Here is a 12,294-nt window from a genome sequence, read left to right as displayed (position 1 = left end):
TGATGAATCACTGATATAGACCACTGGTTGGCAAGCTTTTTCTGTAAAGGGCCATATATTAAATATTTTAAGCTTTGTGGAACATTTATAAGGTCTCTATCAAATATTCTTTTTTAAAAGAGACCTTTAAAAATGTGAAAACTATTCTTAGTTCCTAGGTAATTCAAAAACATGCCATGGGCTGGAATTGGCCCACAGGCTATTTTGCCAACCACCAATTTAGACTGTGCAAAGGCTGGAAGATAGTCTGGAAAAGGTACCATGAGACAAGGTGAGGCAAGAAAAGCCAGCAAGCTGCTGCCAAGAAGCCTCTGTGGTGAACTCATAGGTCTGGATCCCAGCCCTCTACCTGGCACCCAAGTTGTTCTGGTTTGGGTAGAAGGTGGGAGGGGTTTAGATTCACAACAATAAAACTCCCAAGACACATTATAAACCATCTAGTTTATTATTTTGTAGTAAGATGTAGAACTTTTACCATGCAGACTGAAATACCTATGTCAGCATGAACAACGCATTTTCTTCCTAGAGGCAGTTACATGAAAAACCAGATTGTTATCATGTTGTTTAGCAAGTGTGGAATCCAAACAAGGGGAGGCTAATATTAAGATCTATACTTTATCCGTGGAAGCTTGGGGCACACTTTCCCACCACAGGGACAGCCTAGCCTCCGGAAAGCTCCTTGAACACTCTTTCCTCCCCTTCTTGCTCTGGCTGAACCACCAATGGTCACTCCCAACAGTCAGGTTGGCCTAGGAGTCATATCTCTGCTCACTGGTTTGTATCATTAACTCCACTGATACCAACAGTTAAGGTTCTGAAGGGGACACATCAGTTGCTCCCATGTACCAACTATAAGACACAATAATCCTGTCAGGATGCTCTCCCAACCCCACTCTACTCAAGTTTTTTTTTTTTTTTTTTTTTTTTTTAAAGATGACCGGTAAGGGGATCTTAACCCTTGGCTTGGTGTTGTCAGCACCACGCTCAGCCAGTGAGCGAACCGGCCATCCATATGTGGGATCCGAACCCGGGGCCTTGGTGTTATCAGCACCGCACTCTCCCGAGTGAGCCACGGGCCGGCCCTCTACTCAAGTTTTATCAGACAATATGCTTTGCCTACTTCCTACTGAAAACTGAGGTTTTTAATTAGAACGTTTTATCACTTTCTTGATCAGTGATTCCCAACTGTGTTGGAATTAATGAAACCAACTCTGTGTCACCACTGCTACCAACACAAAAATACCAAGTGACATGTATTTTTCAGATTACATCAATGTTATATCATTCTCTATAATGTAAAAAACGAGAAGATGAAGATGTACTCTTCACTTAGTATTGAATATTAGTAAGAATCAAGTCACTGAAAAATGTCTTTCAACAGTAAAAAAGTTTGCTTTCAAATTAACAAACAAAACGTATTGCAAACATTATGTAATAATGATAAAATTACAGAAAACAAAATATTCAGACTGATTTATGGCATTCACACCACACCAGAACTTTTGCCCGTAACAAAACAGTGAATTTTATCCCAAAAAGTATGTAGGTCCATGCTGACTGAAAACTTCAGTCCCAGACCCAACGAATGAGGATGAACTACATAGTGCATGCTTAACATAGACATAAACATACACATTCACCATTCTTTAACTGCCCCTTACAAGGGCTATGAGGGAAGAATGGATGAAATGTGGACACGTGCACTCACACAGGCAGAATTCTCCTCCAATTACAAAATTTCACACGTGACCCTTTACTGTGTCTTAGGCATACAGATCTGGTTCACAGATTTTATCTGTATTTTTTTATCTGTAGGACCCCACCTCTGAAAATCACAAGGAAAATCACGAGGAAATGCTTTAATATAAAATATACAAACTTCTCAGTATGAGGACTTCCACAGAACAGGAAGAAAGGGATGGCAACTAAAACAAATTTTCTTAAAAAATAACATTCCCCTTACCTTGTTCCTGCCACTCAACACTCAAAAACAAATCTGTACAAAACTAGGAACAACAAACACAGAAAAGGACCAGAGAGGATGTTATGTTGCAAAGTCTTAGGACCCACTCTAAACTTCTGTCCTCGCCAACAACCTACCCTAAAGGAGCTGAGGGTTCTCAAGTCCACTGAAGAAAGTGAGCAGTCTCTGATCACCACCCCTGTTTCGCCAAGGATGGCCCCAGGTCACTCACTGTCAAACTTAATGGAATTGACCTGGACAGAGATGGAACCTCCCCGGTAGCTGCCCCGCTTCTTCTTGGTTTTCTCATGCCGGAAGGACTTGCCTTTGGTGAACTTCAGAACCTGATTGGCTCGTTCCCCCCAGTCTCCGGCTGCACCTCGCTGGTAAGTAAAGAAACATGGTTAACACACAGAAGGACAACTCCAGGGGCCTGTGACTTTCTTCTCTTTCTTACTCCCTGCTCAAGGAAACCTGAACCCAGAGAGCTTCCCACCAACCTGAACCAAAAGCTGTTCTCTCTTCCACCACCACCCCACCCCATCCCAGAATAGTGAACACCTTCTTTCTCTCACCTTGGCATCAAAGGAGTTGTCTGCTACTCGTGAATCTACCTCAATTTCCTCCTCCCTGACCCTTCGAAATGGTGATGATGCCCTTTTTTCTCCCTGGAGAAAAATGAAGTAGGAAATTAAAGATGTAGTGACCACTAACAGGTCTTCTGAGTGATGTGCTTGTGCCAGGCCAAGCGGTCAAGATGATCCCAGATTTGCTACTTTTAAAGGGTTGGCTCCTGAGAGGAAAATAAGACAACTTACTTTCTTCCTTTTCGGAAATGTGTTGGGGGTCTGGAGCTTTATCTTCTTGGCTTGAGGTGTCTCTGTCTCCTTGGAAGCCTCATTTTGCTTCCGCTTCTTTCCTGAACCTACAAAACAGAAAGCCGGACTGAGGAGACCCGTTTCAGCCGGACTGAGGAGACCAGTTTCCTGTTCCTCCTTCCAGGTTCCCACAGAGGGTCAACAACTGGAAGCCTTGTAGCGAGCTTCCTCTCCCTACCCCATCCCCCAAGAGTATATCCCATCCTGATTTTGGGAGACAAAACCCAGAGAACAGGTTCTTGGGATACACACCTGGCTTGGAAACTGCCACTGCTTCCTTTTTCTTTTCTTCCTCTTCTTCCACCTCCTCCTCTTCCTCACTTTCCCTGCCTGCTTTTCCATTCTGAGCAGTCGGCGTACAGGTGCCATTGGCCTTGGGGGCTTGTGGTTTTAGATTGCTCTTTCCCTTGGGCTTCTCTTCCTCCTCCTCACTTGAATCATCAGAGGAGGAACTGCTGCTGCTCTCGGCCTTTACTTTCTTTGTGGAGGCTGCCTTGGAAGGGGCTACACCTTCTGCTGCTTTCTGCAACTTCTTCTTAACTGGGGATTTAGATTTCTTCTCTTCCTCCTCCTCCTCCTCACTGCTGGAGCTGTCTGAATCAGAGCTGCTGTCCCCACCACCCTGAGGAGCCTGTTTGGCAGGCACAGATGGAGCTGCTTTGGCAGTCACCTTGGACTTTGGGGTGACCACAATCTTCTTTGTCTTCTCCTCCTCACTAGAACTGCTCTCCTCCTCACTGGAGCTGCTATCCGCCTTTCTGGTCAGAGGCTTCTGGCCACTGCCTGCAGGTTGCTTGGGAGTTGCAGCTGGCTTAGCTGCAGGTGGCTTAGGAGTTGCAGCTGGCTTAGCTGCAGGTGGCTTGGTAGTGGCAGCTGGCTTACTTGAGGAATTCTTGGTGGTACTGGCTGGCCTGGCAGGAGCTTCATCCTCAGAGCTGTCGGAGTCTAGAGAAACAGGCAATAGCATAAACAACTCCCCAAATCAGATTCAGGGAAGCCCAGAAACAGCTGCCTGAGGGAGAGTATCCCACTGCCCAGGGGGCTTCTGCATGCCTTACCTGAGCTATCTGAAGAGCTCTCTGCTGCCTTCTTTGCTGGAGCTGGCTTAGTGGCTGCTTTAGAGATGACTGCCTTAGCTAGGGGTTTCTTCTCTTCCTCAGAACTTGAATCTGGGGAGAACCTGTGGCATTACACTGGGTCCAGCGTCCCAACCCAACCAGGAGAGCAATAAAAAGAATAATACAAAGACACACACAAAGCCTTAGCTCTGTCTTGCTTCAGTAAGAAGCAACAGAGGGACAGATGGATAGCTCTCTTCCTTATTCCTCATACCATTCCCCAGGACCACTTTCAGAGGGAAGCAGCATCCCTCTGACTTACCAGACTCATCACTGCTATCTTCACTGCTTTCCACAGGCTGTTTCTTCTCCAAAGCTTTCTTGAGAGGCTGGGTTCCCAGGGACTTCTTCGGTGGGGGAGCAGAAGGTGGGGGTACTGAACTGTAGGGACCTGTTTAGTTTAAAAAAGACAGTGTAATGGTCTTAAAATATGTACACAAATTTTCTGATATTGCTCCTTCTAGAAATAGAGCTTAACTCCCCTTTCCTGGAGTGTGGGCTAGAATTGGTGACTCGATTCCAACAAACAATATAGTGGAGGTGATGGCATATTACTTCTGAGTCTAAGTTATACAAGGCACTGTGGCTTCCTTTTTGCTTTCCATGTCATGAGAACACTAAGTGGCCCTATAGAGAGGTCCATGTGACTACAATTGTGCCTGGACACAGTTGTACAGCTTGACTCTCCGAGTCTAGTCACCTGGTTTTTTCTTCATAGGTTTTTTCTGCTCTTCTTCCTCCTCACTAGAAGAATCCTCACTGCTGGAACTCTTCAGGGCAGGAGTAGCCGCTGCCTTCACTGGGGCCTTGGCCACAACTTGCTTTTTAGGTACAGTCTGCAACAGAAAGAAAATCGATTACCACAGGAAAATGTTGACCCAACCAATCCTGCCAGGGAATGGAGACACACACTCCAGCCCAGTCACCTTTTCCCTGATAGAAGCTATGGCCCAGACCTTCTTGGGGATGGCTGCTGCCTTCTCCTCCTCTGAGTCGTCACTGCTGCTGCTGCTGCTGCTGCTGCTGCTGCTGCTGCTGCTGCTGTTGCTAGCTACTTTGCCATTGGCTACTTTAGGTGCTGCTCGAGCTGGCGTACCTAAGAAGAAAAAAGAGTACGGAGTACTAAAGCAAGTCAAAGGGCCATGAAAAACGTCCTTCCTATTAGCATAGAACTTAGGATTCTACCAATTCTTTTAACTTTACAGCAGCCATAAAGGAGAATGCTGTGGTTTACCCTATCAAAGGATAACTTTCATATGCAATGTTAGAAATACAACTACACAAAAAATAGATATGACACAAATAATTTAAATATGCCCTCTGAAGTCTTTCACTTCAGCCTTTCGGAGAAGCTCTTATAAACCATAACCTGATCCCAGAACTGGCCAGCTGTCCTCCATCCCCCACCAATCATAACCTAACCTTCATCATATGAAAAGTTACAGAAAAAAAAAAATCTTATTTATACTATGGGATGAAGGTAGAGGGATAAAAAGGGGATAAAAATGGTAGTGAAAAGCACAACGAACAGATGTATAAGTGGTCACAGTGGAATGGAATTTGTGGGAACAAAAATGTCTACAAAATGCAACTGAAGAATGCTAAATGGATACCATTTTTTAAAAGTACATTTTACCTTGCTGCAATGACTATTTCTCTACTTACTAGCCCCGAACTATAAAATCTTATTAATAAAAACCTTTTTAAAAAAATGACATCAACTAATACCTCTAGTTCAATCACCATTACCATTTCATCTTGTACCTAATGAGCAATTTTAATACCATTCCCAGAGCAGTCTAGTCCCCAGCCTAGCCTCTTGGGAACAGAAATAGTACCTGGCTTGGCTGGAGCTTTAGCCTGAGCTTTAGCTGCCACAGGTGTTGTCTTTGGCTTCTGGTTCTTTGGTGCCTCATCCTCTGAGCTTGAGTCAGAATCAGAATCAGAGCTCTTGGCCTTTTTAGGAGGAGCTCTGGCTGCCTTGGCTTGGGGCTTAACTCCCTTCTGTTAGAAAACACACGAGGGGAATCAGCAGGAGCTTCTGGGCACCAAAGGGCATCTTAGGCTTTTATTTTTTATGGGCCCAAAAGAGCATTAAGAGTGACAGAAAGCTAAGCAGGAGAGCACATGGAAAGGGCAAAAACTCTTAAGTAGAAACAAAAAGTTCAGACACTTGATATACTGGCCCTTTCCCTGACTTATCCTAAGTGCTCCGAACAAAACACACTCTTATCCATGGAGCACTAAACAGTGTCCCAGAAGAACCCAAATCCCTAGGGCATAACTGATTGAATTCCCTCTAAATTCAGAGCCCCCCTTCAATCACAGACATCCTTTCCAAACCTCATACTTCTATCAACTCCCTGAAAATCTCCAGATTTTCTTCCCCATAATGACAATCATTATACAGCCACCATCACCCCTGGTCACAAGCTAGAGGCCAAGATAACGGGTTTCTTCCTTTCCAAACCCTTAAGCAACTCTCTTTCCTTTCCAAAGCTGCATACTTGGACAGGCTTTTTCTTTTTGTCTTCCTCCTCCTCATCATCGTCACTGGATTCTTCACTGCTACTCTCTGATGCTTTAGCCACAACCTTTCCAGGATGCTGAGGCAGACTGGTCCGCTTGGCAGGTACAGCTGAACAATAGCACAGGTCCCAGTAAGACTCAGCTTGTGGTACAGGATGCAGCTACCTAGCCCAACCCCCCACCCTGCCTTACCAGCCTTCTTAGCTGGAGGTCCCTGAGCTTTTTCTTCCTCCTCCTCACTGCTGTCCTCGCTGCTGTCACTGGATGAGGTCTTCTTCTTAGCCTTCTTATTCACTGGTCCGTTTGCCTGTAACTTCCGCTTCGGGGCCTTGGTGGACCTGCTATAACAGACTAGGCTAACTTCTGGGGGCTAACTTCTAAGCTTTCCCAAACCAAGGAACACAGCCCAGCCCACCTGGGGAGAAAAAACAGCCAAAGTGAAACAGGGAAAACTTACTTGAGCCAGAAGCTATAGATTTCCAAGAGGGAAGAGGCATTGGCATCCTGCTGTGTCTATATGAGAAGAGAAAGAGCTGGTTAAGGAAATTTTATCCTGGTTATTCTAGGAGAGATCAGATTTTGTCTTAGTCTTTCATTAAATGTGACCTGTTATATACCTACTAAATTTGGTATAAATGTTACATCTTCATAAGACTTTTCTTACTTGCATAAATTAGAGGAAAAATTTTCTATGTGTGATTCCCAAGTTTTGAAACCAAAAACATGAGCTATTCATGTAGTTTGTGGCACCATCTATCCCCCTACCTGGTAATCCATATTTATCAATGTCTTTTAAAAAGTTTATTTCCTTTACTCTAGCAATGTATTACCCAAGAATTTAATCTTACCCATGAAATAAAGGCACAAACACTAATACAAAGTGTGTTTGCTTCAAAGGGGATTATAATACCAAATCACTGGAAACAAGCTTCCAAGAGAAGATCGGTAAATAAGCTATGTCATATACACAGTAAAGAACAGCACTCAGGGGCCAACTGGTTAGGTCAGTTGGTTAGGGTATGGTGCTATAACACCAAGGTCAAGGGTTCAGAACTCTGTACCAGCCAGCCACCAAAAAACCCCCCAAGAAACAAAACAGAATTGCATTCAACTATTAATTACACTGATACAGATTATTAATTGATCCAAAACATGGCAAGGTATTACAGTAATCACAGACTCAGAGTCAGACACGTATAGATGTGAACTCACCTCTGCCACTATTATTGTGTGACCCTGGACAAATTACTTAATCTCTCTGAGACTGTTTTCTTCTCTATAAAATGAAGATAATACTACACATCCCATTAAGTTGTTGAGAGGATAAGAGATAACGCATGTAAAGGGCTTAGCATCTGGAAACAGCATATATATGGCCCTTGGTAAGCCCTCCACAAGAATTACTTTTGTCTCATAAAACCAAAGAATTCTAACTCTGAAATACCCAATTCCATCCAGTATATTGTGGAAACACTCTCTGCAGTCTTCCTAACAGTCATCTCAAAACGGTTCCAATAAGAAAGCAGCTTGAGGTTCTGGTCAAGATGGTGGAATAGACGGTCCCCAGCGTCACTCTCTCCCACAAATCAACGAATTTACAACTATAAAAATGTAACATCAGCCAAGTCGGGGCCGCTGGAGCTCAGGTGAAGAGGAGGAGAGACCTATGGAACTCATGAAGGCAGGAGAAACCACAAAGAGAGAAAAGAAAAACTGCGTTTTGGCCCGCGGTGGCTTTAATGCTGGAGCGCATGGAGCAGAAGTGGGCAGAAGCCACAGCTGTGCCCTTTAGATGGAGTTACTTGGAGGCAGAAGGGGAGAAGAGGGCTTTGTTGGCCCCCAGGACAGCAAGACCACTAACAGGGTTCCCATGGACCCATGCAGGAGTGAGAAGCCAGAACAGCTGAAAAAGGGGAGCCATTCAGAGGCCGGTGAGTCATCACAAGGGACCAGCACAGGGCCCGTCCCATCGGAAGTGTTTGGAGCATGGGCAGTGGGGGAGATGGGCCCACCTGGGGCACAGCAAGGACAGCTGATCCGCCCCCCAATCAGCACAGGACAACTCAGAGGAGACTGGTCAGGAAGGCAGAATTGCATGGGGTGCACTTTAATGAAAAAACTCAGGCCCAGATCAGAGTTTCTACACAACCCAGGTGCACCAAGTATCAGAGCCAGAAGTACCTATAAGATCAACCATTAAACCTTGAGCTGCACAAAAAGTCTGCCCTAGGGAAACAGCAGGAAAGCAGCAATTTAAGTCAACCACTCAGCTCAAGTACTGGTTCCCACAGGAAGTTCCTCCCTGTTAGAAGTAAACAAAGGGCAAAAAATTAGTTTTGGCCCAGGCACACCACCAATGCCTTGGGGCCCACCAGGGGACATGAGGCATGGAGCCAGGGGCAGGACCCCTGCCCACAACCAAGCACACCACGCCAGCACCTTGGGGCCTGCCCAGGGACCTGGGGCATGGAGAAGGGGACCGGACCCTCCTCCCACAACTAGGTACCCTGTGCCAGTGCCTCGGGGCCTGCCCAGGGACCCCGGGTATGGAGCCGAGGACCGGACCCCCCTCCCACAACCAGGCACAATGTGCCATCACCTAGGGACCCACTCGGGGACCTGGGTTATGGAGCTGGGGACCGGACACTCTCCACAACCAGGCACACCACCAGCACCAAGGAGCATGCCAAAAACATCTCCTCCATGTGGGTGGCCCATCACAGCCACCACGATAACCATGGCTGTCACGATGTCGGCTAGACGCCACAACCACCATACAGATGGTCCTCCAGCCACTGGAGTGCGTTAACACAAGGAGAGTCACCAGCAGAGATAAAGAAAGGAGGAGGATATCTCCCTCCACAGAGCCCATTTCAGAGTGATGGAAGAGGCATCTGGTCTATAATAGTATTGGGGGACCTGATCACACCTCTCAGCATTGGACAGATCATTGGGGCAGCAAATCAACAGAGTAACCACTATTCTTTCAGAGGCTGAGAAGAAATCTACGGTGATTGGGGGGAGGAAGGAAAGGGGGATGAGAAGGGATTGGACAAGGGGCATAAAGAATAATTACGATTTGTAACAATATATATGCTAGTAATATTGATTTGATCAACATATGTCAATGTTGAACCCCAAAAATTTGTATAATCAATTTTGATTCAATAAAATCTTTTTTAAAAAGTTCACGAAACAAATGGAATTAAAAGATTTAAAAAAAAAAAAAAAAGAAAGAAAGTAGTTCGATCCCATGGCAGCCTGTACCACCTTAAGGAAGTTCTTTCCCAGGCTAATGTGACACTTTCCTTTCGCAGCCTGATTCCGCCTCAAAAAACAAGCCTGCCTTCTTAGTCATGGTATCATTCCTCCAGAAGACTATCACTCTACCCTCTCTCAACGTGGTGTTTTCCCTTGCAGGCATGTCTGCTATTCTTGAGACGTAGATTTCAAACCTTTCACATTCCTGGTCATCGTACTCTTACATGTATTTGGAGCATCCTAAACTGCCATAACTATGGTAACAGCTTTCATTCATCATGCTTTCTGTGCACCAGCACTTGGATTGTTACTTTCGATGTAATACTTTATTGAAACTCACAAAAATCCTATCAAGTGGATTTTGTACATGTCTGTACAAAAAGAAACAGACTCAGAGAGGTGGCAAGCTGCCAAAGTCACACATCTAAAAAGTGGCAGAGCCTGATCCCAAACCTAGGCTTGTGTGATTCCATTAGGTAAAGCTCCAAGCCCACTGCTATATGCCTGCTTGGTAGGGCTATATGTGACGCTCAATCCTTCTGCTTCAGAATTAACTAAAAGCAGAATCCTGCCTCTATTCTCATTCATTTTCTTCTTTACTAACGAAAATCCCAGCCTTCATTTCTAGAGCAAATTTCACTTGAGTTCCAGTAAATGCTGTTGAAGGTATGGTCAGATCACGCTTTGCCTCAGCCAACGAAAAGCCCCCAAAAAGAACCAGGTGCTGCCAATGTCCTCAGTGTGACACGACGCTCGTTCCTCGCCGCACTCTGCCAGCCACGTGACCTGGGCCACGAGGGTTCCACGCTGCTGCTGCTGCAAGGCTCACCAGGAAAAAGAAACAAGACTCAGCTCTATCTAGTCAGAGCTGGTGGAAGAGGAGGAACCGAGGCCCCAGGCTTCCTCCGGTCACCGCCGATAGGTCCGCAAAAAGGCCTGCTAGACACTGGACTGGAGGATCCTACCGACCTTCCCACCCGGAAACCTAAGCATATCGGGTCTGGAGCCTTGTGGTAACCCCACCCCGGCCCGCGCCCCGAGCCCGGAACTCACAGCGCCTGTCGCTTTGGCGAACTTATTGGCCACCTCCGAGAGTTGGTTATCGCGCAGAAAGCCGAGCACGAGGGGATACAGATCGCTGGGAACCACGCGGCGCAAGCCAGCGTCCGCCATCCTCTGGGTAACACGCGTCACTACCGCTGCCGACGACGCACGACTCAGAAACTTGACAGGGCGGGCGCAGGCCCTGTGACGTCATCGCGCCGGGCGGGCGCACAGCGGAAGGGGTGGAGCTCCACGGGGCAATCCAGACTTCACCTCAGAGGCGGGGCGAAAGCAAAATCTACAAACTCTTTCCGGTTCCATGCGTATCGCCATATTGGCAAGGGCGGAGCCCACGGGCCGCCACTTTGTGGAGGCGGAGCTCTAATACCAGAGGTCGCGCCCTCAGCCGTGGCGGGAAAAGTAGGTTTTCCGCTCGCGTTGTCTTTCTGCGCGAGGTACCTTTCCTCAGAGCTGAGATTTCCCGCGCCCCAGCCGGGATTCAGGTTCTAAAACTATGAGTGAACAGGCGGGCTAGAGCCGTCCTTCGCCTCTCTAGGCTGTGACACGAGATCGCCCAACTGATCCCATTTGCGCTGCGATGGGATTCCCACCCTCCGTCTTCACTGCCTCCAAAACTCAGGGAGGCCCTTTCTCAGATACTACTGCATCTTCCACACTCCTGACTCCGCTGCAGAGGATCCTTCAAGTTATCCGTCGTGGTGGTCGCGGGGGTGTTGATTCCCAATTCCCCCTCCCTGTCATGACTTGCCTGTTAAGACAGTCCTCCCCACAATACTTATTAGTCTTATTCAGCTCCATGGAGGGAAAAGATAACACACACCAAACCTGAATCACACAGCAATAATAATCCCTTCAAATCCGCAGTCCTGAAAAAAAATAAATAAAACGTTCTTCCTCCTGGGTCAGAAGTCTCCCTTTGTCATGAATAACTCCAATAACAGTGCCCAAGCCTGCCAAGTTAATTCCAAGTTCTGCCATATTTCAGGCCACATTAGCAGTCAGCAATCCCTACCATCCTACTCTTGACAACTTCCCATCAATGACCCTCAGGAGGGATAACGATCCACTTTCCTATGAGACACACAGAGGTGTGTCTCAAAACAGGCACTCCCCTCTCCTAGATAGAACTCGTACAGCTCCCTCTTCTCCAGAGTTCTATCCACATGCGTTTTTTAAAACATTCAAGTGCTTGCTTCAGCAGCACATTTACTAAAATTGGATTGATACAGTAAAGATTAGCATGGCTCCTGTACAAGGATGACACACAAATTCATGAAGCGTTCCATATTTTTTCTAAACCTGAGCAGCTGTTGCATCATCTAGTTCATCCTAAGAATCTCAACAATTACAATAAATTCAACAATTAGCAATAAATGTTCCGGATTTTAAAAATATATAAAAACAAAAAAAAATTGAGTGCCTGCTACATGCCAAGCATTGTGCTCAAGCTAAAATGGTGAACACAACTGAAATGGTGAAT

At 46.3% G+C, this 12,294-nt stretch overlaps 1 protein-coding gene and 1 non-coding gene across 5 annotated transcripts; one reads left to right on the top strand and one right to left on the bottom strand.

The window, feature by feature from the left end:
- Positions 1-1,844: 1,844 nt before the first annotated feature.
- NOLC1 (nucleolar and coiled-body phosphoprotein 1) lies at positions 1,845-10,941 on the bottom strand. 4 transcript variants are annotated; one of them, XM_063102756.1, is made up of 13 exons: positions 10,803-10,941; positions 6,946-7,001; positions 6,681-6,829; positions 6,467-6,597; positions 5,798-5,963; positions 4,886-5,055; positions 4,660-4,795; positions 4,222-4,350; positions 3,900-4,010; positions 3,094-3,786; positions 2,782-2,888; positions 2,539-2,631; positions 1,845-2,346 (listed from the first exon to the last, which is right to left on the bottom strand). In XM_063102756.1, the coding sequence occupies exons 1-13, from the start codon at positions 10,920-10,922 to the stop codon at positions 2,188-2,190; spliced, it is 2,220 nt and encodes a 739-aa protein (XP_062958826.1). In that variant the 5' UTR covers positions 10,923-10,941; the 3' UTR covers positions 1,845-2,187. The 4 variants fall into 4 exon arrangements, with proteins under 4 accessions (XP_062958826.1, XP_062958828.1, XP_062958827.1 ...); XM_063102758.1 differs by having other exon boundaries at positions 4,916-5,055; XM_063102757.1 differs by having other exon boundaries at positions 6,681-6,826.
- Positions 10,942-11,999: 1,058 nt separating this feature from the next.
- Positions 12,000-12,106, top strand: LOC134382923 (U6 spliceosomal RNA). The gene has a single exon (XR_010024164.1). It is a non-coding gene; the product is annotated as a U6 spliceosomal RNA (small nuclear RNA).
- Positions 12,107-12,294: the final 188 nt, after the last annotated feature.

Source organism: Cynocephalus volans, chromosome 7 (genome assembly GCF_027409185.1).
Source record: "Cynocephalus volans isolate mCynVol1 chromosome 7, mCynVol1.pri, whole genome shotgun sequence".
In the NCBI taxonomy this organism is placed as follows: domain Eukaryota; kingdom Metazoa; phylum Chordata; class Mammalia; order Dermoptera; family Cynocephalidae; genus Cynocephalus; species Cynocephalus volans.
Note: the sequence above shows the minus strand (reverse complement) of the source record. Positions and strands in the feature narration are given on the sequence as shown.

What these genes read in the sequence shown, in the direction of transcription:
- NOLC1 (XM_063102756.1), bottom strand. Translation starts at nt 10,922, where the DNA reads ATGGCGGACGCTGGCTTGCGCCGCGTGGTTCCCAGCGATCTGTATCCC. An exon ending in TCGCCAAAGCGACAGGCGCT is followed by an intron (nt 7,002 to 10,802) that starts GTGAGTTCCGGG and finishes CTTCTCATATAG; the next exon opens with ACACAGCAGGATGCCAATGC. An exon ending in CATTTCCGAAAAGGAAGAAA is followed by an intron (nt 2,632 to 2,781) that starts GTAAGTTGTCTT and finishes ATTTTTCTCCAG; the next exon opens with GGAGAAAAAAGGGCATCATC.